The 22,799-nt window shown below is 36.2% G+C and overlaps 1 protein-coding gene across 3 annotated transcripts in view; it reads left to right on the top strand.

Moving 5' to 3' along the window:
* The window catches only part of LOC141426460 (sodium-coupled monocarboxylate transporter 1-like), a 38,968-nt gene extending 18,209 nt beyond the window's left edge, over positions 1–20,759 (top strand). For 2 of the 3 annotated variants that reach the window (XM_074085376.1, XM_074085375.1), the window contains exons 5-13: positions 8,067–8,118; positions 9,113–9,180; positions 11,403–11,557; positions 13,478–13,618; positions 14,072–14,296; positions 14,660–14,841; positions 16,712–16,956; positions 17,157–17,438; positions 17,774–20,759. In XM_074085376.1, the coding sequence (XP_073941477.1) occupies positions 8,067–8,118; positions 9,113–9,180; positions 11,403–11,557; positions 13,478–13,618; positions 14,072–14,296; positions 14,660–14,841; positions 16,712–16,956; positions 17,157–17,438; positions 17,774–17,809 (1,386 nt within the window). In that variant the 3' untranslated portion in view covers positions 17,810–20,759. The remainder of the gene's footprint in view (positions 1–8,066; positions 8,119–9,112; positions 9,181–11,402; positions 11,558–13,477; positions 13,619–14,071; positions 14,297–14,659; positions 14,842–16,711; positions 16,957–17,156; positions 17,439–17,773) is intronic. The other variant, XR_012451237.1, reaches the window with a different exon arrangement.
* The last annotated feature ends 2,040 nt before the right edge of the window (positions 20,760–22,799 follow it).

Here is a 22,799-nt window from a genome sequence, read left to right as displayed (position 1 = left end):
ACGTTTTCATTCGTACGTGCCCGTATCGCCACCTACACCGAAACTATATGACATTTTGTCTTAATTATAAGACTGCGGCGAAATGAGCTGGATAATATTTGTCTTATAATTCAGACAATGGCGGTTAAAGGGTTAATTAAGATATTTGAACCGATAACCTCCAGTTCATTAGTTCAACACTATACCCCTGCACCACTATGCTAGATATAGATTTTCGATCTTGTTGCGCGTGAAGTTTAGCCTCTAGAAAAGTAGAAAATTGGAATTTCTAATAATTTTTTGTAAATACTAATATTTGTTTTCATATATTTCTTAATCCTAAGTGTTATTTATCCGCATTATTGAAAGTCATAATGTGAATAATCATACATCTGCTTTATACATATATTTATTGTCATATATCTTTTAATCCTTAGTGTAAATTAAATTGGATAGGTCACAATAAAAATATAGGCAAGAGTAACGGATGCTTGCAAGAGACGGGTCCGTGTACTCTGTTTTCGGCGAAATATGTTTCGCTAAATGTTCAACATACATACATAAAATCACGCCTCTTTCCCAACGGGGTAGGCAGAGACTACATCCTTCCACTTGCTACGATTCTGGCATACAACTCTCGCTTCCTCTACATTCATCAATCTTTTCATGCATGCACGTCGGTTTAGAGACGTAAATAAATAAATAAAATAAATAAATGTGTAAATGTTCAAAATGTTGGCTAATTTTTATGTTGGAAAGTTTTACTTGAAAACTTGTGCGAGCGAGCGAAGCAAGACGGTTCGGAGTAGAAGCGACTTGGATAGTTTAGGTTCAGAAGTCTATGGTGGGAGCTACGCTCCGCTTCGTATTCGACGTTAGGTTTTTTTTTTATAACAGCAACTGCCAATGCCAATGCCAATGGAAAAGTAGGTTGGATGCCATTCAATATGTTGCTAAATTAAGGTATGCCAATTGCCAATCAGTACATTTGACGAACACATTAAATGACATCTTTAAAAAAGTCCTAGGTAATATTTTGCATTATAAGAATTAGGTAGTTACCGTTATGAAAAACAATATTATGAGTTCAAATGTTTCTTATTAATGCCGTTATTAATAAGAAAATTATGATATTTGTCTGTTATGAAGGAAAAAATTATGAAAAAGAACATTATGAGTTGAGATATGTTCTTAGTAATGACATTAGGTATGAGTAAAAAAAATATGAACGCTGTCTGTTATGAATTCCGAAATTAGTAATAAAAATTTATGAACGAATAAGTATGAGTTTTTTTATGAAGAGTGATTATTATGAACACAAATCGGTAGTAAATTAAAAAATAGGATTAAGAATTTTATGAGACTCAATATGGACGCCTTACGTAGGTATCGAATCGGTATGTGTTACGCATCGATGTCGTCACATTATGCGTAGCGTTATGCAGCTATTTTAATCGACGGCTGCCAAAACAGAACAATAAACTCCTCGAGACTAATTAAAAAACAAAATAGATCAACAATTCTAATGCACCTTGCCCTTGACACTAGAATTCGTTTATTTAACTTTTTGCCCCTGTTAGGGACGTCAATATTATTATATGAAATAATATTTAAACCGTAACACATTGATGAACTACCTTATACCTCCTGGGGCCTCCGCAACATAACGCCTGAATAAATTATTCCAGGGTTCCGTACAAATTAGTAATTATCGATGACAATCTAGTGTTACCTAGCAGAGCTCTCCAGCTCCAGCCAGCCGCAGCTCGTAAGCAGCGTATACGATACTTAGTGTGGAGTCATTTTATATCTAATACCTTTAACCGAGCAATTCTTGTATATATAATACCTATATAAATAATAAAAATAATCAGAATCAGAATCTCGGAAACGGCTCCAACGATTTCAATGAAATTTGTTATGTGGGGGTTTTCGGGGATGACAAATCGATCTAGCTTGGTCTTATCCCTGGGAAACGGCTTATTAACGAGTCTTAGCCCGAGCAAAGCTCGGTCGCCCAGGTACTTAGTTACTGATCGGGACAGACAGACATACAATTTAAGATTTTTAGACTTTTCTTGTAAGGTTTTTTTTAATGATTTGATGATTTAATATTTTTAATGACTGACCTTCAAGGGATTGCAGACTTGAGTATTTGATATTACAGCTTGAGATCTCTACCCTAAAATGGAAAAATGACACTAGTCTACGACTTCAAGTTGATTGTTTATTAATTAGTACCAAAAGAAAGTACATTTGCACCAAGTGAAAGTTTTTGTCATAGATTCTCTTTGTAGAGCAATACATTCTGTTTGTAGAGCAAAGATGGTCATTAGACAGGCCTTTGCATCCAGAGACTTAGTTTCGGTACAAGGGACAGTGTAATATATATCTGAGGCTCTCCATCCATAGTCACATTTAGTGCAAATACGTACTAAAGCCTCGTTAAAATATGACATTAAAAAAAGATGTTCTGGTACATTTTACATTGAAAAGTAGATAACAAGAGAGTACTCGTATATAAACAGTCTATAGTCTGGAATATTAATGTGCTTTTTATTCCACGCGCTGAGCCGTGGGACAAACCAGTGCAGAGGTCATTCGCGTACATCGCGAAGTGGACTTTGCACCGGCATGGTGTCATCTGATTGTTACGGTCAACAGCAATTGTCCGCAATAGATGAGCGTGATTGATGAACTAGGAGCAGCAATCGAGTGTTCTCACGTATAATAATAATGGAAAACTATGGAAACACTGGCTAGAGGAAAAAACAATACAGTTTTTTATTCAAAAATTTCAAGTTTGGTTTTCCATAGACAATAAAATAATTCGCAACCGTTTTTGTTACTGGTCAACTCCTTGTTGTTTTTACCGTATCAATCGTATGTACGAATTTGTACGTCCTTTTATACACATTCAGGGAAAACAATGCTTGTTTCCAAATCATAGCGAATGAAGCATAGAATAATTTAAAACGCTTGCTGTTCAAAAAGTACCTAGGTAATAATAGTAGATTGTACAACAAGAGCATAAAACGAGCCATTTTACCCAAAACAAGGTGGATAGACACGTCTAGGGGAAAATGGGTTTAATGCTCGAGTTTTACACTGCTTTTCACTTAGATTGCGAGAAAATGAAATAGCAACAATAGAAACAATTGTTCATCTTCTATGTAACTTTTATTTTTCATGCATTATTATATAATTATTATTTTTTAGTATTATTGATTTATTTTGATTGATTTGATTGATATTTAGTTTTAAATAAATTGAAAATTATTAAAAAAATATGTAGAAACTTTTTTCTTTGTGGCTATTGACACCTGATTACCTTGGTCTTAGACGATGACTGCACTAGAGCATAAAAAGTAAATTTATGTCGCCTAGATTCAGCATAAACACAAACTTTACAAGCATGAGAAGTGTAAAATAATTTAACTTCCTACTTCGCGGAAAGTCCTTTACTACGATGACTTGGAAAACGGTGTAATCACAACATGCCGTCGGAAGAGAACAATATACCGGTGTTTTGAGTTATCACGAAGTGGAATAATTCAATGCAATAAGGGCAGTTACCAACTGCTTATATTTATCTATCTAGTGCTTAGTTGCTTACCTCGAATACGGTATTTGACAACTCCTGATTTTGCCATATCTTAGTATTATTATGAAAATATAGATATACAGATAGTGTTTAGCGAAGAGAAAATTTAAATCGGTTGAAAATTGGATTTCTCAAACGCTTTTCTCTATGCAGCAAGTATGGCGGTACTGGCGTGTGTCGTCACATGCCAGTATGTCTTTCTCTGTCTAATCTTATTTCAAACCTTTATAACTTTGTTATTTGTAAAGGTAGCTTAAAAATTGTTTTTCTATGCGATAACAGGCATTGTGTAGTTTTAATTTATAAAACATATACAAATTAGTCAAATACCGTATTAAGTAGGTACTTACTGTAATAGGTCGTTTAAAACTCCACTTGAATTTTATTTAGATTATGAACCTTTACTTGTCTGTTCTGTCTTTCACATTCAAACTTAAGATTTTATAGCAATTTATAATTTATGATTCCGTTTCCAAACTTAAAATTACAAGGCTTTACCCATTAGATCTAACATTCAAATTGAAATACCGGTGATTTTGCTGAATTCCTTTGAGAATTTGTATGACGAACGTCCGTGAGGTTTGATTTCTCCAGTTTTAAATATTCCAGACGTCTAGCAAGTGGGTAGGTACATATTAAGTTTCGTCCAAATCCGTTCGCGTAAAGGAGTAATAAACACACTCTCACACACACACGCACGCAAATACATTCAAACATTCGCGTTTAAAATTACAGTACAGTCGAGTTCATAAACTTGTAAGCAAAAATTTTATCAAAAATATCTGAACACGCTTCTACGCCGTTAACAGTAGAGTCGTGTGATATTTTTGATCAAATGTTCGCTCACAACACACGTTTATGAAATCGACTGTACTACATTTGTTCATTTGGCTGGTATGTCTAACGTCATTTGTTTTATGCATAAATAATATTGTGTTTGGCCAAGATATGGACTTAAATGGAGCACGCTCTCTAAGTAAGTAGCCACGTACGGCCAGATTGTATAACTGCATTTTTTAAATTTTCTTGTAAATACAATAAGTTCATAAGAAATAGGTACTTGGTTACATAAATACATCCATCTTATTAGATTCACTGTATGCTTTGTTTTATTTATGTATGATTTAATTACTTACATAATGGACCAGAATTTAATTGCGTAATTGACGGAAGCGAGCGAAACAGGTCAGGTCAAACAGTCAGGCTGGACAAAAATGCTTTCGTAAGACCGTTGGCTGTCCTGCTGGGGGCTACTACGAAATTCAAAAATTCGTATTCGTACCGTCCCTCTCACTCTCGTGTTAAATAAAATTAGCGTCAGCAGGACAGCAAGAGACGAAGTTATGGCGCCTGTTCTCTTCTACAGGTCGCAATTCTCAACCGATTCTCGTGACATTTGTAAGTAAATTTGATTATTAAATGGATTTTTACGGCAATTCAGTTTTTGAAAAAGAAAACAAAATAGAGGAGCTATGGGGTTTGAAAACGTATTAAAAATATCATATTTCAACCATGTCGCGAGGACTACTCGTACAGCTCACAGAGTAACTAGTTATAAATATGTCGGAACAAATAATAGGTAGGTTTAATTTTCGGCGAAGGTCAAATCTGATGATGGACTTTGATCAGTCGCAGTTCGCCATTTGCCGTTGTAGTGGAATTCGTAAACAATGCCCAATTAAGGTTATTATTATTGTTATAAAGCGGCAGATTGACCCGTTGATTATTTATTAAATGTCAATCTGCCGCTGGTTTGTTTCTGGTTCAGTATTATCTGTGTCAGTTGATTTGGCGTACATACATTATCAACACGGCAAGTACAATGTGGATGAACTGCTGTGGTGCTCAAAACTCTACTGCTGAACTGACACGACTTTACTGCTAAAGTAAAGCTACTGTTACACATGCTCGTTACTAGCATGCTAATAAGCATGCTTATGAGCATGCCAGTAATGAGCATGCTCATGGACTGTTTACATTTGCTAGCAATAAGCGTGCTAGTTTTGAGTATGCTCCTAAATAAGCATGCTCAAAACAAACACTCCGATACACATGCCTTTTGATAGCCTGCTCTCTGCCAGTTCAAAGTCAGTGTTGCCACGGCAATAACCGTGTTCTACGGCTTTCAGGCCAAAAAATCTCAAAATCCACGGCCTACGGCTGCAACCCTGTGGCCGTAACGGCTTTTCGCAAATTCAACGGTAATAAATTAATTAATTTATAACAAATTCACTTTTAGTAACTTTTTTTTGTAATTTTTCACTTGCAACTCTCGTGGCACTACCACTAGCATGCTCACTAAGCAAACGCGTTCACACTTGCTTATTACCTTTCCCCCTTCCACCCCCGCATCAAGTAGCATGCTCAAAAATAGCAGGGCCTGCCATTGGAGAGCATGCCACTAAAAAGTATGCTCAGTAGTAGCATGTAATAGCTAGTAACGAGCATGTGTAACAGCAGTTAAATAAGAAAGTGTTTAGATTATTTTGAGCACTACAACAGCTCATCCACTTCTGCTGCTGACTGCACCTATGTACAGTCGACATTCCGGATACAGCATCAGACAGACAATTATTTATGTAACTAAACAAGGTTTTTTTTTTAATGTGACTCAATATTAGGTAGTGTTTTAAACTCAGTTAATGCTGGACGATTGAGTTTGTGATTTAACTTCAACAAAATATAAGTTAAGTTTTTTTAGGTTAGTTTTTACTTCAGTTGTACGATTAGAATAACGCGTTTGTTCAAATAAATTTATTACAAAATATGAACATCCTAAATGTAATCAGAGTAATATAAACAATCGAGTTGATGCATTATATTGTCCAGCATTTACTGAACTTGAGCATTAATTTATTATTTAATATTATTTATTTATTTGCCAATAAAAAATTACAGCATTACAGTAAAACCAATGCGCTGTAAAATTAAAATTATACTTACAATAAAAAACACAAAAAGACATTAAAAACAAAAAAAAGTTATTTAGGGATTCATGTTTAGAATTTCACCCTGATAAATGTTAGGAATCAGAATCAGAATCAGAATTTATTTGTCAAAACATAGGTTTGTACAGGTTTTAGGTTTACATTAATTTGTTAACTATGCTTTGCCTATAGTCCATTCAGGATAACATTGGACTCTAGAAGGTAACAGAAGAAGGGGTTCTAAAAATTTTTTGTGAAGTTTTAATAATAATGATGATGATGATGATGATGAATAACAGAAGTAAGTAATAAGACGAAGTCATAATTTTGTTTACTTTGTAAATAGATTAATACGTAATGTAGGTACTTACAAAATAAAATAATACAATATTAATACGTAATACATAATTTAATAACTGTGGACTCATCCGCTCTCATTCCCTGTTTAAAAATATTCTACTTCTTGTTTTTGCTATGAAGTTCAAACTTTTTTCCATTCCAAATTTTATCTATTTGGTGCAGTGCCTTAGTTGTGAAAAGTTAACTATTAGGTACTATATGATTAAAGGTCATCACATTTTGATCCAAACTGGCGATTAAAAACTATAAATATTTACAAAATATTTCTTGACTTAACAATATTATAAACGTTCCGTTTCTTCCATAATGTTCTTTATCACTGCCTTTGGGTATTTTATATGAAGACGTTTCCGTTTTTAACAAAACAGAAAAAGTTTTTTTTGATTTTAAATAATGATATGAATAATAGCAAAGTGAATCATACTGATATTCATTATAATTGCGAAAGTTTGTAAGTTCGTATGTTCGTTTGTTACCTACCTCTTTACGTCTTAACCGTTGATCTGATTTAGGTGAAATTCGGTATACAGATAGTACAAGTCCCGGGGAAGGACATAGAATAGTTTTTACCCCGGAAAAAGTTTTCGATATCTTAATTAGAATTAAGTTTAGATCGTATACTAAAAAAATGCAATTTATTAAATGATTTTCTAAAGCGTGCATTATAAAGAGACCATTTTCCTTCTGTCCATTCCTATATTGAACAGACTGTAGCGGCATACAAATAGCGTGCATTAGGTATAGCATGCAGCATGCTCACTAATCACAATAAATATAATGTCAAAGTTACAAAAACAAAGAATTTCAATTTTTATGTCAAAATTAAATTCCATTATGATTATATGTAGGTGGCTATCCACCTATATATAATCATAATGGAAAATTATACAAAAAATATAATATCGTAAGTAGCTACACGGTTTGTGGTATCAATATCAAGAAAATTCGTATCACAGGGATAGAGAATATTCCTATTTCCTATCACTTTTAGAAAGCTGATATTATTAACTACATACAAGGCTACTTGAATTATAAGGCAATTTACTTACACTGTGATCATTACACTGTACGAGTATGCATAACAGAAAATGTTAGCTTCAGCATCGGTCATCTGTTTATGTTGCAGAATGTCTGTAGTTACTCTGTTAATATTAATAACTTTATCGCTTTTGTTTATTGATTTCCTTTGGTTTCAGGTTCTGTTCCTGCCAATGGTTGTATATGTTCCTGCTCTAGCATTTAATCAATGTAAGTAAAATATAGAAACTAGTTCTGAATTTGTGACTTAAATTTTAATACCCAAGCCAATTAGTTCTACTGCTCTTGAATTTCCCGTTTGCTTATTTCGTAGTAGGTATAGTCAGTAAAGTCCATTTGACTAGTTTATCTTAATTAGGTACATTTAAATAGCTTTATGACCTAAACAACAAAAAGTTGGAAAACCCCCAATTTGGTCACTTCAAAGTTCAATATCTCAAAAACGGCTGAACCGATTTTGATAAAACATGTCTAAGAACCATCAATAGAAAACCAAACCTAAAAAACCGCATTCAAATCGGTCCACCCGTTTAAGGGCTACGGTGCCACAGACAGACAGACAGACACACAACCACATATGGCGGTCAAACTTATAACACCCCTCTTTTTGCGTCGGGGGTTAAAAATGAGTTCTTACGCCTTTGGAACAGAATTATAACTAGTCTCTGAGACTAACGATCTTTTTTGTCATTGTTGACATTTTGGGAATACGGGGATTGGATAAATAACTAAATGAGACGAGCCTATGCGGAAACCTAATCAAGCTACTGGTTAATTTGTGTTTTACCACCACGATAAAGAAAATAAATAAATATCACGGGACAATTCGCAGTTTGCACCAACTGATCTTAGTCCACAAATCAGCAAAGCTTGTATTATGGGTTCTTGTCAACGGATACTTAGAAAATATTTACATAAGTCCTTAAATACATACTTATTAAAGAGCAACTATTCGTATTTTTCTGCTCCGAACCGGGGATCGAACCCAGGACTTCGAGCTGTGCAGTCAGGTTCTCTAACCACTAGGCAGTAATGATCGTCTCAATGTCTGTATTCCTAAGGATTAGACTAAAAACTACGAGTGAGAGACATCAATGTATGTTTTCACAAGTCCGACAAGACCGAGTAGTTATAATTTTTACGTTTACTAATAAGAAGGAGTTAGCAATATTTTTATTTACCAACTTTATAATTGCATTTCCAGTGACCGGGTTTAATGTGTTCGCCGTTGGTGGTGTGATGGTCGCCATATGCGGAATTTATACTGCATTAGTGAGTATCTTGTTCAACAATGACGTTTTGTTGCTTTATAAATATTATAGAAAATATAAGGGTATGATTTTATTGATCACCTAATAAATGCGTTTTCGGCGACCTAAATAATATTTGTTCCTGCAATAGTAGATCTGTCACCTAAATTGAATCACCAAATAATATTAAAACGGTTACCAAAATATTATTTAAAAATTACTCGGAAATAATATTGATCATCAAATAATTGAACTAAAATTTGACGATAATGATATACAATGAATGAAATAATAATAATAATATCTTCTCACAAATTACACCAATTGACCCAGCCCCAAACTAAACAAAGTTTGTTCTATGGGTGCTAAACAACGGTTAGATATACATACATATATACTTAAATACTAACAAACATCCGAGACTCAAGTACCTACTACAAACATTTATATTCATCATACAAGTATTAGCAAAAAATGTTCGGTTCTGGCACTTCTCCGGCCGCTGCCGCGGCACGCTCGCTTCGCTCGCTTGGCTCGCGCACTGAGGGTCGTAGTTCTACCTAACACTCCTCGCTTCGCTCGTCGTCGTACCTAACCAGTCCTGCCTTAGTACAATAGGTAGAAGCATCGAATTAAGGAACTAATCTATTTATAAGGTGACAGATCTATTATTTTGGTGATCGAATTTTGATGATCAAACTATAATTTAGGATACAGGTTTACATTAAATTGATTGATGACTGATTTGACAGATTTGATTAATTTGATGACTAATATACCTATTTCTTAGGGATAGATATAATAATTAGGGTATCGTAGTTTAGTGACAAATCTAAATTTAAGTGACAGAAAATAAAGTTTCCAAAATAAAATACAAGAGGAAATGGCAAGTCGTCAGGGCGCTTTAAAACATCCAAGTGACGGTGTGCATGTGACTTCATTGCGTTGCGCGTTGTTATGTAACCTTGTATCACAGTGGTATCTAAACTATTCCTTTTGTGTGATTGATTATGAATTGCATCAACGATAGAAAGTAGGTAACTGAGATTTAACAAAGCTGTACGCTACATGGAAAAATTTCAAAAATAGAAAAGCTGTGCTAAATGCTAATGTGTGTGTAAATTCATTCGGACACGGCGTGCGGCACACCTCTGATGGATGGCGCAGTCTTAAGGCATTTCCACTTGTTTTTTCTTTTTTATGCTAATGCAAATGCCTTGCGTATTTTATTTATCTAAAAAATATAAAACGCATTCTTTATTTTCACGACTCTTTTCATGCCTTGTTGCCACTCTTGTGTCATCTTTTTTTTTAATAAGTACTTGTTCTTCCCCGTGATTTCCTCTTCAAAGAATTCCATTAGCTAAAGAGTTAACCCGTAGGTACTCAGAGTCGTTAATTAAACTACTAAAGAAATCGTCTACAGAGGTTATGTCCGATTACCTGTGTACAAAGTGGTACAATAAAAAATTTAAAAAAATTTTTTTAGGGTACCTCCCATAGACGTAAGGTGGGGGTGATTTTTTTTTCTCATCCAACCCTATAGTATGGGGTATCGTTGCATAGGGTCTTTTAAAAGCATTACGGGTGTGCTAAAACGATTTTTCGATTCAATAATTTGTTTGCGAAATATTCAACTTTAAAGTGCAATTTTTCATTAAAATCGAGTGCCCCCCTCTAAAATCTAAACCGATGGATGGAAAAATTTAAAAAATTCAAGATGCTAGTAAGTGTATCAAACTTACAAGGAAAACTATAACGCCTAAGTTTGCTTGAGAATTATTAGTAGTTTAAGAGTAAATAGCAGCTTAAGGTATAAAATATACCTAAACTTGGAAGATTCCGTATAAAATACGAAATCCTTAGAAAAATATTACTTAATTTTTTCGTAATGGCTACGGAACCCTATTTTGGGCGTGTCCGATACGCTCTTGGCCGGTTTTATAAAAGCCCAAGTCACGTGTTAATTGAATACAGCACCACAGTTAAAGTAAGCCACTTTCTACGCTAAAACAACCTTTTTGTTTTCTTTTCCCAACATTTTATCTGTGTAGGTAGGTACAGCTAAGTTCAAAGATTTTTATCTATTCGAACCACTCGACAATATGTTACCACGATCTTATTACGTCGGAATAAGAATCCGTCGTACATATTTTTGAGACTTGGAATAAGGTAATTTTTGCATGTCGCTTACACTTCACTGCAAATACATAGTGACGAAAACAAGTAAATTGGTTTATACAGGGTGGTCTGAGAGCGGTGGTGTGGACGGACTCGGTGCAGACGGGGGTGATGTTTATCGGCGTCTTGCTGGTAGCTGCGGCCGGCACCGTCGCTGTCGGCGGCCTGAGGGCCGTCTTCGATATAGCTGCACTGTCCGGCCGGATGGAACTATCTAAGTAAGTGTATCTATACGTACCAGTAGATAACCTGGCATTAGGCAATCCGGAGACTGAGAGAAGTGTGACCGCATAGTTAGTGAGCTTTGCTGACACGATGACCGCTGACGTGATGTAAAATACTTAGGCAATGCGGTGGCAAGCGAGTTGTTACGGCGTCACGCCACTGGTGTTTAACCCTTTATAAGGCAGAGAAGATTTAACGACCACTTGCATTGAGTTGGAAACTGAACCTTATTGCTTTCATAATACGTCACAATTTCCATTGTAATTATTGAAAATACGACTAGCTTTAAAAATATTCTTTGTCAGGTATGTAATAGTATGTATTCGATAGCTGCTTTTGATTCTGTGGTAGTATGCTCCAATAAACGCGGCCTTATAAAGGGTTAATATAGGATGTCCTAGGCCCTCGGTTCGTGCTGCGTGACGTACACTTGCGTGAATATTAAGGCTTTGCGATCGTTCGGGTTAAACGTCACGTCCTCCCACAATTATTACCACAATAGAAAAATAGTACTTATGTATGTAACTAACCTCGGCATCGCGCATCGGTATTGTCTTTCATTTTCTTAAAAAGTTGACTCTTAAGCCGAGTTTATACTTGCAAGAAAAATCGTGCAAGTTGCATTGAATTGCGGCGCTCGATTGACGACTACAAACTCGTTGGCTTTACGGCCTCGCAATGTAATGCAACTTGCACTTGCACTTGCACGATTTTTCTTGCAAGTCTAAACTCAGCCTTAGCATCACCTCCTTTACTAACGTTTATTGAGAAAATAACGTGACACGCATTTTTGTTGTGCGGTTGGTTTCTATGAGTAGATTTATTGTTTGCGAGCAGTTAATATTGTAATGTCTCCTTTGTTTCGAATTCTTGACATTAGGACTCCAATGAGTCAAAGTTATTCATGAGTAAAGGAGTAGTAAAAAATGAGTAGTAGCGTAAAAATGGTCTACACGCGTAGGTAGGTACTTCTTTGTAGATTAAATTGATGAACATTTTTGTATTTAAGTGGTGTTTTCGGATGGTTTAAATTTACAACTGGACCCTGTAAGGCTCTACAAACTAGTTTCAGGAAACGGGCAAGACAATCTCTGTCAGGTCAGGTAGCTAAATGTTTGATATCATTTTCCTTTTCATATACTAAATTTTACTGTGTGTTTCTCGAGTAAATAAATGATAAAAGTTGGCACTTGTATCGTTTTATGTTGTTTTATGTAAATTGACTTAAATAAATTACTTAAATAACTATTATCATTAGAATTAGATATATTTGCCTACGTAAATGCTTTGATGTCATCAATTTGAACAAGCAACAGGAAGATACTCAAATGTAACTACCTAATATAATAATATGTGGTTTCGTACAACATTCGTGCTTTATATTGGTGTGGTTTTTCTATGTTCTATATTCAGCAGTCGGGATCCATTTAAAATCGTGACCGGCTCAAAAATATCAGTAATGAGTCAGAATAAATATAGGTACAAGAATTGCTCATTACTCATATAAGATTTGACATTTTTTTTGACTTAAGGTAGTAATCATAGTTCCAGTCTTAAAGAAAACTTTCAGAAATAGGCCTGAATTTCAATGAAGTCTTGAGCTTTATCAATAAGCTAGCCTTTTTTAGGACAAGGCAATTAAAATGAATAGCACTTCGCAAGTCTTTCCAGACAGTCCACAGGCATTAAATTCTATGTCAGCCATAAGGGCTAAACATCCCAGCCAATAAATGCAATACGCAGACTCAAGTCACTGTAGCCGCAAACGGCTACGTATTATTATTATTAGGTATTATTAAATTCTGGACTAAAAGGCTCGAGTCTTTCCAAACACTAGCCCTAGCTGTTTTAACTGTTTGTGTTGTTTGTTGTTGTTGTTAACTGTTTTGTTAATGTAAGGCTTTCGTTCTTAGCTGGAGTTTCTCCCCGTACGAGCGGCAGACGGGCTGGGGTGCCGTGGTCGGCGGCATGCTGTACTGGACTTGCTTCAACTCGGTCAACCAGACTATGGTGCAGCGGTACATCTCGCTGCCTTCGAAACGGCAGGCTATTTAGTAAGTTGATATGTGGGACTTTTGTTTAAAATGGATGACCCAGGCTGGATTCGAATGACATTGTGTCAGCGACATTCAGTCTATTTTTGATTATTATATTGGGTGATTCAGGATACGTGAGCAGGACCTATGCTATTATGGATTGGATGGATTATGATGAATCGTTCACAATCTTATTTAAGTAAAACCTCCACACCTTTAATTGCAGAGTGATCAAGCACTTAGTAAATAAAAAATAAAAATACTTTTTTACAACATTAAAAAAAACGTTAATCTCACTAACCGACATAGTAGCCTTAACTAACTGAATCCGGTAGAGTTGGTTCTGCTCGCATCTCCTGAATCTTCCTGTATATTAGATCAATTTGCGATTTTATACAATTAAATTAAATTTAATTGAGGTGAAAGAATCTGTCATCTTATGAAACGTGATTTTTGATTTTGTGATTGCAGCGCTCTAGCGATATTCTGCTTGGGCGCGATCCTCGCCATCTCCCTTTGTGTCTGGTGCGGCCTGGCGGCGTGGGGCGCGTGGATCCAAGGCGGCTGCGACCCCGGCGGCGTGCCATTGGTGGACGACCGTCTACTGCCAGCGTTCGTAACCTACATTAGTCGCGTGCAACATCTGCCTGGGCTGGCCGGCGTATTCCTAGCTGGAGTTTTCGGCGCTGGCTTGAGGTAACCCTGAGCTGGATAAATTTAAAAGTAGTTTACTTTATTGTTTCCTATGTTTATCTTGTCTCCCAAAATTATAGTTACCGTGATGTAGAATTTAAGTCAGCACTATACATAGTATGTAGAATTACTACTGTTGGACGGCCCTGCCAAAGGGATAAATTAATGATGATAAACGGAAATACTATGCAGGCCGGCTTACGTATGTATCATGGTGATTCCAATGATTTCAAAACCATTCACAAGAGAGCCCGCCAGCTGAGATTCGATCTTTCTGCTACCATATCCCGCATTGATGGCCATTGCAACATCCAAAGATTTAGGTACCCGAAAGCTAAATACGATAAAGTTCTTCCTTATCCCCAGTTCCCTGTCAGCGGTGTTGAACGCATGCGCGCTAGTAGCGGTAGAGGACATAATGCACGGTTGGCTGCAATGGCGGCTCAAGCCTCTGACCGAGGGCATCATAGCCCGGATGGTGACCGTCGTGCTCGCTCTCATTTCCCTCGTGATGCTGATTGTGATTGAGAAGCTGGGAGGTGTGCTTGGTAAGTCTACATTTGTATATTCCTTTAGTTATATTTTAACCATTGGTATTATCTAGCTTGGGTTGATGTCCCACTGCTAATTCTAACGAATAATAGACTTGGACAAAGATATCGACGAGGTTTCTTAATTTCTGATAAGTAAACAATATTTTTAAAAACTCAGACATGTCTTTGCCAATCTTAAAAACGACTCGTTTATTGAAAGTCAAATCGCGACGAAAGCAAGTAAACATTAAACTCGTCTGTCGACAATCATGTGATAATATTTGTTTATGAGAATTTCCAGCTACTCGATGTGTAGGTACGTACTGGGTAATAGGTATAAAACCGGACAAGTGCTTTGAAGTTGAAAAAAAATAGTTAGTAAAGTAAGTTTGTAATCGTAAAATAGAAGTATCTAGGGATGCAATATACCAAACTTATAAATTAACGAAGTATTGGATTTCATTAATTTATACGTTTGGTAATTAGCATTCTTGTATTTTACGATTACAAGCTTAATTTTGTAACTATTTAGACTGGATTAGGTTTGCTAATTAGCGATATCCTGTACTCGTAGGTTTTGATTTACTTGAGATTATGAAACTTGACAGACGGGTAGAGTTTTAAATACATAGTTATAATGAGTCGTGATAGACTTTTATATTCCTTAAAAACGAATTAATGTATGACCGGTTTTTAAAGGAAATAAAAGTCTATAACGAATAATTATTGGAGTTATATCAGAAAACATTTTTAATTTTCATTAAATTTTTATGGAATAATCAAGAAAAACTAACAAAAATTATTGCAATGAATGCAACGTTGCCAGCTCAGCAGGCATAAACGCTCTTAAATTATTAAATTAACCAATCGAAAGCAAGGCGAATTCGATATTCCTTATGTAACGTCAAAAGGACCTCTCGATACCCACGCCATCTACCTATATTTCGCTTATCAAGAAACCATCATTGAGCACGTTTATATGTAAATCTATAACCTGCTATCTTACCATCAATATGTCAATATGTGGTCAGCACAATTAGTATGTTAGTGACAATATCCAAGGCCACCTGTATGACATCTGTGAAATTTGTATCCGAATGCGAATTACCTTATCCACCCGACCTTTGAACGATGCGTTTCGCGATAGTTTATAAGTATGTTTATCATATTGATCTTTTCTCTTGACACTTTTATCGGATTACTCGTAATAATGACGTTTTACGTGAACAGTGTATTATTGAAAAATCTTTGTACAAACGTGGCACAGTGCATTACATTCAGTCATTATCAGTCGTTCATGAAATACGTCCACATTTCAGTTTACGGTATTGTATAGGTTACTTGATAGACGATGATGATGTCCTCTCAGACGTATCCTTCGACGGTGACACCCTTTTAAGATGAAGATGAGTTAGTATGGGCTCTTGCAGGCAGGAGCATAAGTAGCAAAATCAAGCTTGGCTTTGAAAGTCTAGTTGCAAGATCTACATTGAAATATCTGGTTTGCGTCAGACTCTGACGGTCAGAGTCTATAGGTGTTGACATAGAAGACAAGTTGGGTCAAGTTACCGGAATAAGCGTTTGGTGTCAAGATTTTCAACACAGGACGTCTCAAAAATTTCTATTCTTGGGCAGTTTGAATTTAGAAATAGGTATGAAATTGTAAATAGTTAGGTATGTTGTTTTTTATAGCAGAATCTTGAAAATCAAATACTAACATACCCTAGACCTTTCCAATGGCCGTATTGTCTAACGCGCTGACGTTCACGATCGCATTCACCATCTCTTTCTACCCTCGTCTTATACCTATCGTGTGACAGAAAGAAGTGATGAAAACGATTGTGATTACAAGTATGTAATCTCATTTGTTTGATTTTTCTAACAGGTGTCGCAACTGCGCTCTCCGCTATCGCCGCGAGTGCAACGTGCGGGATTTTCACCCTCGGCATGGCTTTCCCGTGGGTGGGGCCCCGTGGGGCCATCGCGGGCGCCATCGCAGGAGCCCTCGTGGCTGGCACCACCTCGCTCGGGATCCAAGCTGCATCAGCCAAGGGCCTTAGAGCTCCGCCTCTTAATTTCACTCTAGAATGCGTTAAGAATTCGACCTATGTGCCCGCTTCAGATATAGTGGTGAGTAGAAATACCGCGTATTTACTCGTAGTGTTATACATAAGTCTTAGTATTCTATCCTATTATTTCTGTGTCCCGAAGAAACTTTTATCATTTCATTTATTCAAGAAATAAACTTTATCTATAGCAAGTTGTACCTGATTCTACTTTTGCCAAATATTGTTTCTTCCGCTAGAATGAATGAAAATCCTTTTTAACAGGACCCAGAAACGATATTCCCCCTCTTCCGTATCTCGTACCACTGGATCGCGCCCCTCGGACTCATCACGACGTTGCTCGTGGGCGCTATACTGGGCTACTTGCTGGATAGCAAATCTTCCATCACGATGGATGCGGAGCTGTTCACGCCGGCACTGTGGCGGTATTTGCCGCGAGAAGCCATCGAGCGCGCTGGAGAAGTCAGGAGAGCAGCGCTGGCTAGTAAAACTGCGGATACTCCCGCGCCCTCGTCGCCTCTTATAATGACACCGATGCCTGTTAAGGTAAAGTAGCGACAAAAGTAAAATAGTGAACATAAGTAGGGATTTATTTAGGTTATTTTACATGGTGTGAATACTGTTAAATCGTTACCGTAGGGTTAAGAAAGATTCTCGACACACAAACGTGCCCCCGAAAGCAGGACTTTGGAGGTCCTTTCTAAAGGTGGACTGGTGACCTTGCATAATGTGTTGGTAATGGTTGGATATTGAAGGTTACCGATTTCTGACATAGGCTTTAGATAGATACAACTGACTGGACCGTACACAAAATGCCGCGCCTGATCTCGTTATAACAGCAAATACGTTATACCACCGCTTAACAAACCATTTTCTTACAGATCAATGAACGAATAAATGGCGAAACTAGCAGATGACCTGTGTCAATTAAAGGTATGGTACAGAAATCGTAAGAATCTTCAGTCTCAAGAAAGGCCACCTTCACAAGCTCCGTACAACAATAACAATAAGCGATTTTAGCAATATTAGGACGCTTGTGAAGTCTGTTTTGGAGCCCCTTTTTGCCACTAGCTCCCACCGTCGTGAACAGTTAAGTGCGAAAATATGTATTTACGAGTATTAGAACTGCTCAAAATTATGTACCACGCGCTGATTATTTTGTAGAACGGCGTGTGGTAAATAATTTTAAGAGAAGCACAAATACATTAATACTCTTACACTTGACATCGTATCCGAACCGTCTTACAGGCACAAACTCTATTCTGAAATGTTAGCCGTTAACCGTCGAAGGACCTGTAATTTTGTAAAATAGTTGTAATGAAACCCAGTTTCCAATTGAGAGTTCCAGTTCCTACCTACTGTGGATACATTTTTTTTTCCAAATTGGGTCACTTAGTATGTAATGAAATTATCAAAATCACGGTCAAAATTAAAGACTTCCTTTTTTGAAGTCAGTTGATGAGTAATGATGAGATAAGGTTCCAAATATAACGATGTTTGTAAAAATATGGATTATACCTCATGTGCAGGTTTTTTCTGAACTGGAAAAATATGATCTCATGCCTGGCAGTGATACATTTTCTTAAAATAATTCTGTAAGTTATTTAATTTACCCCCTGTTTCACCATACATTGGTTAAATTTATCTAACGGATAAATTTGATGCCGTCTCTGTTTGTTTTGTTCGAATAGACGGAGACGGTATCACATTAAATTCCGTCAAATAAAATAAATCGATGGGTAGTGAAACAGCCCCCTTTAATTTGATCACCATATTGTTTATTTGTAACAAATCGTAAAGTTCTCAATCTGTGGTTAGCTAAAAAAAATATTTTTTTTTACTCATTACATGGTGGAAGTACTTAGGTGTACAGATCGAGTGAGTAATGTTTTTCAATCGTATTTTGTCGGATACGTTCGTATTTAAATCTTTCTGTCTCAATTAGCTCCAGTAAACTTTAGTAAGCTGGTTGAGAAAGCAAGATAAATACGAACTTTTCCGACAAAACACGATGGCAAAACATTATTGACTACATCTGTACATGATACTGCCACTTACGTCAATAGCAAATCATGTTCCAAAGTACATACTTAACCGTCAGCTTTCTTGAGAAAGAGCACAAGATGTTACCTCACTCTCGACCTACTCTTTTAAGTTACGATGTTAATGTTTTGTTTGAATACTAGAAAACTAATGATGGTTGCATGCTCAAGTTGCCGTAGTCGATTTTTAAGTAATTAATGGGGCCAACTTAGAAATAAGTTTTGAATTTTTAAATCCTCAATAAATGATCATGATACTAGAACAGCTTGGGGGATACTTTGGAATCTGAAAATTAAGTGTACTCTGTTAAGAACATTATCTATGTATGTTCAGGTTAGTCTCGAGAGGTTTCTGTGCTATTGCTTAGAGATGAATTTTGAATATTGTCGTTTAAATAATTATGTGAAAATAAGTATAATTATTATAATGTAAATAAAAATAATTACAAATAGGTGCCTTATTAGTGAAATATTTATTTATTTTTCCAAGTACTTAAAATTAAAAAAGTGAGCCCTTACAACATAATGCTGTAGTTGGTTTATTAGTTTAGCTTTATGTGGACAGATCTATACATGCTTTATTTATCCACGTAAGAAATGACTATCAATGTAATTATACTGAAACTATGATTGGTTTTTTGGAGTCTTTTTGTATTTTTTATTTCAACTCCAAATTTGTTACTTTTACGGGTATCCCGTGAAATCAATATCGAAAATACAAACTGAGACATGGATGCACAGAAAAACCAGAAAAAGAGACCAGCGCTGGGAATCGAGCCCAGGTCCTCAGCAATCCGTGCTGCGTGCTATAACCCCTACACCACCGCTGGACAGGAATCTAGACACGAATTTTTCCTATGCATTCATATCTCAGGTTGCTTATTTCGACTACGCTCCAAAAAACCAATCATAATGTGATTGCTTAGTAGCGACATCTCTTGTCTGAGTGAGCGGTTGGTTCCGAAAGAGTGTGACGTCTCTCGAAGAGAGCGGAACATAGATGTCGCAGTGCTGCTGCATAAGTAGCGTTACTTTACATACTTACGTAAATGACCTTTAGTGTAATTATACTAAAGCTCCAGTTCTGTTTAATTATTTTAGGTGACGTAGGTTAATAAAATAAAATATTGTAGCATTTTAGTTAACGTCTACATTATTCCGTAACAGTATTTTTAGTATTTTTGCGGTACTAATATAGTTAAAATGGTGTTGGGTTATAACTCTGCTGAAATAATAATTATTTCATTGCATTACTCCACTGTAGATAAACTACTGATCTATTCTTGTGTTCCTTCTATGTTAAGCCCCATTTAAATTTAGTGCTTTTCCATTTACTTAATCTATATAAAGCTAATAGTATGAAGAGTTTGTTGTATGAGTAATATGAATCTAGAAGTAGACGTAGAAATGAGAGCAGCTTTATGATTTAAGGCGATGCTTCTCCCTGCCCATTACTGGGCAGAGGCCGTATTGCCTAACGTTGCTGACACTCGTGATCTCAATCAAATGACAGATTTCGCATACAAAAACTGTCATTTGATTGCGATCGCGAGCGTCAGAAACGTTAGGCAATACGGCCGCAGGTCTCCGAGTATAAATGGTTTTGTAGAAATGTGACTTATTTATTTTATAAAACGAGCTTATAAACGAAATATCATTCACAACAGCTTAATTGTAGAATAATGTAGGTACGTTACAATTTTCAAGGACCAAGTACCTGACTTTGCGATGTCGAAAAATGTATTTTTGTAGTGATGTTTTTATGTAAAATGTTAATCTGTGTAAAAACCACTACTTATAGAGAAATAAATTTATTAGTAATGTGCTTTGTCGTTTAATATTCCCGTGTTGTCGCCTGTAATTAAAGGCAAGTTAAATGCTGCCTTGGTATAAGCTGTAAAACGAAATTGTTTGTGAAGCGGAGCAATTTTGTCAGTGCCAAAATAAAGTTAAGAATTGAAACTTCTGTAAAATTACAGAGATGCGGCAAATTACATAAATAGGCAGGTGTCGTAGATTCAGGGCCTGATTCTGTGCCCTACAAAATGAGATTGCGATAATCTCCCTTCGTTTCGAGTTCAACGGTCGCTAAATACATAAACCTTGTACCGCATACATAAATTACCGCCTTGTACATAAATTAAAATAAACCTTGACTGTATTTAAATATTAAATTAATTTAGGAAAATTTACTAATTATACTTAATATTAATTCATTGCTTATTGTTTTTAGTTTATTAATTTAGGAAGGGATTGTTCCACTTGTCGCAACCTCCATAAAGAAGGGGTAACCTACCTTCTCAACCTTCTCAACTTATCAGTAGGTTACGCTTTACCTTCACTTTATAACTATCGAGTTAAAAATAAATAATTAACTTGATGGGTTCAAACTGGGAATGTCTGAAAAATTTAGAAACGCTTGAAACTTTTTATATGAATAGTAATAACCTTTCTAATTAACAGAAAAAATTATCAGATTTTTAAGTAGCATCAATTAATTTTAAAAAACGAAAGAGTTTTCTTTACCGCCAACTTACGACAGTCCGGTCGGTTTAAATAGGGGTTGTTCTATAGTCCAGAATAAAAAAACATTAAAAAATAATTTATGTGTCTTTGACTCGATCGTTTTGACAGGTGACACCTTTCACTTTACCGGGCCGAATAATACTGACATGGAAATTCCAACCCTGTTTTTCATCTACACACCTGTAGAAGCTCATGTCAGTTCATGTCTGTTATAAAACCTCCTCCTTTTTTGTAGTCGGTCAAAAGTATGATTTCGACGAAAAAAAATGAATAACAAAAATTATGACTTATGACTAACATTAAATAATACATTACGTCTATTGCTAAAATTATAAAAGTAGATGCACACCGGTTAGGTACAGAAAATAGGAATTAAAGGGGGCTTTTTATTTAGCGTATCTATTGTTGACCCTTTGCCCATGTAGGCTCAGTTACATACTCCACAACATTAGTGCATCTGAATACGTCTTCTGACACTTACATGCGGCGGGGCACGCACGGGCGCTATTAAAACTCCGAGCCACAGCCGAGGGAGGTTCAAAGTTGAACAAATTATTACTCGTTTCTTATACAAACAGTTTGCGGAGAGTAATTGCGTGAATTTATTACGTGCTACAATTACAATATTTTGCTTCTAAGTCGCTACACTCTTGACGGAGCTGCCGGTGCTGAGAATTGGTAACACTGAACCCTCATGACGCCATTGTTAGGAAAATAATATGGTCGTTTCCCGTTGCTTTCTACACCGCCAGGACTAAAGTCCAGATGTTGTAAGAGCGCTTGTGAACACGGGATGCGATATTCTAGATAGGTATGTACTTGCTAGATTGTTGATTGTTGCTACATTGGTGGTTCTTTATCGTTTAGAAATTATTTGACGGACTAAAAAAGTGTAGGGATACTTGAAAAGAATTCGTAGAACGCGTACGCAGAGCGCTATCCTCTTTTAATGCATTTTAAGATCACCGAAGAATAAAGATTTAATTTTGGCTTACAGTTCCAAAATTTACTTATATTTCCTTTGCGCAACAGTCGAGCCACGTTTTCTTTGGCAGTATAACTTTTATTCATCTGCACAATAAAATCGCTAATTTCTGACAAAAGGCATCGTAAAACCAGCTGCGGTACAGAAAAGCCTCCAGAGGCTGAATCGTAAACTGAATTGGCCTAGAAAGTGTTTAATTGCGTACAGAAGCTTGTAATGGCGGGAGTAAATCGGGCATAAGGTTTCACCGTTTTGTTTGCCTGAGAAAGCTGTAAAGGAACCACGAGCAAGATTCCTGCCGAGCTTTTTAAATGCATTTTAACTTTTTTAAACAAGCAAAGATTACAAATGAAT

This window comes from Choristoneura fumiferana, chromosome 3 (assembly GCF_025370935.1).
Source record: "Choristoneura fumiferana chromosome 3, NRCan_CFum_1, whole genome shotgun sequence".
Taxonomy (NCBI): Eukaryota; Metazoa; Arthropoda; class Insecta; order Lepidoptera; family Tortricidae; genus Choristoneura; species Choristoneura fumiferana.
The sequence above is the reverse complement of the archived record's forward strand: the minus strand, read 5'-3'. Positions and strand labels throughout refer to the sequence as shown.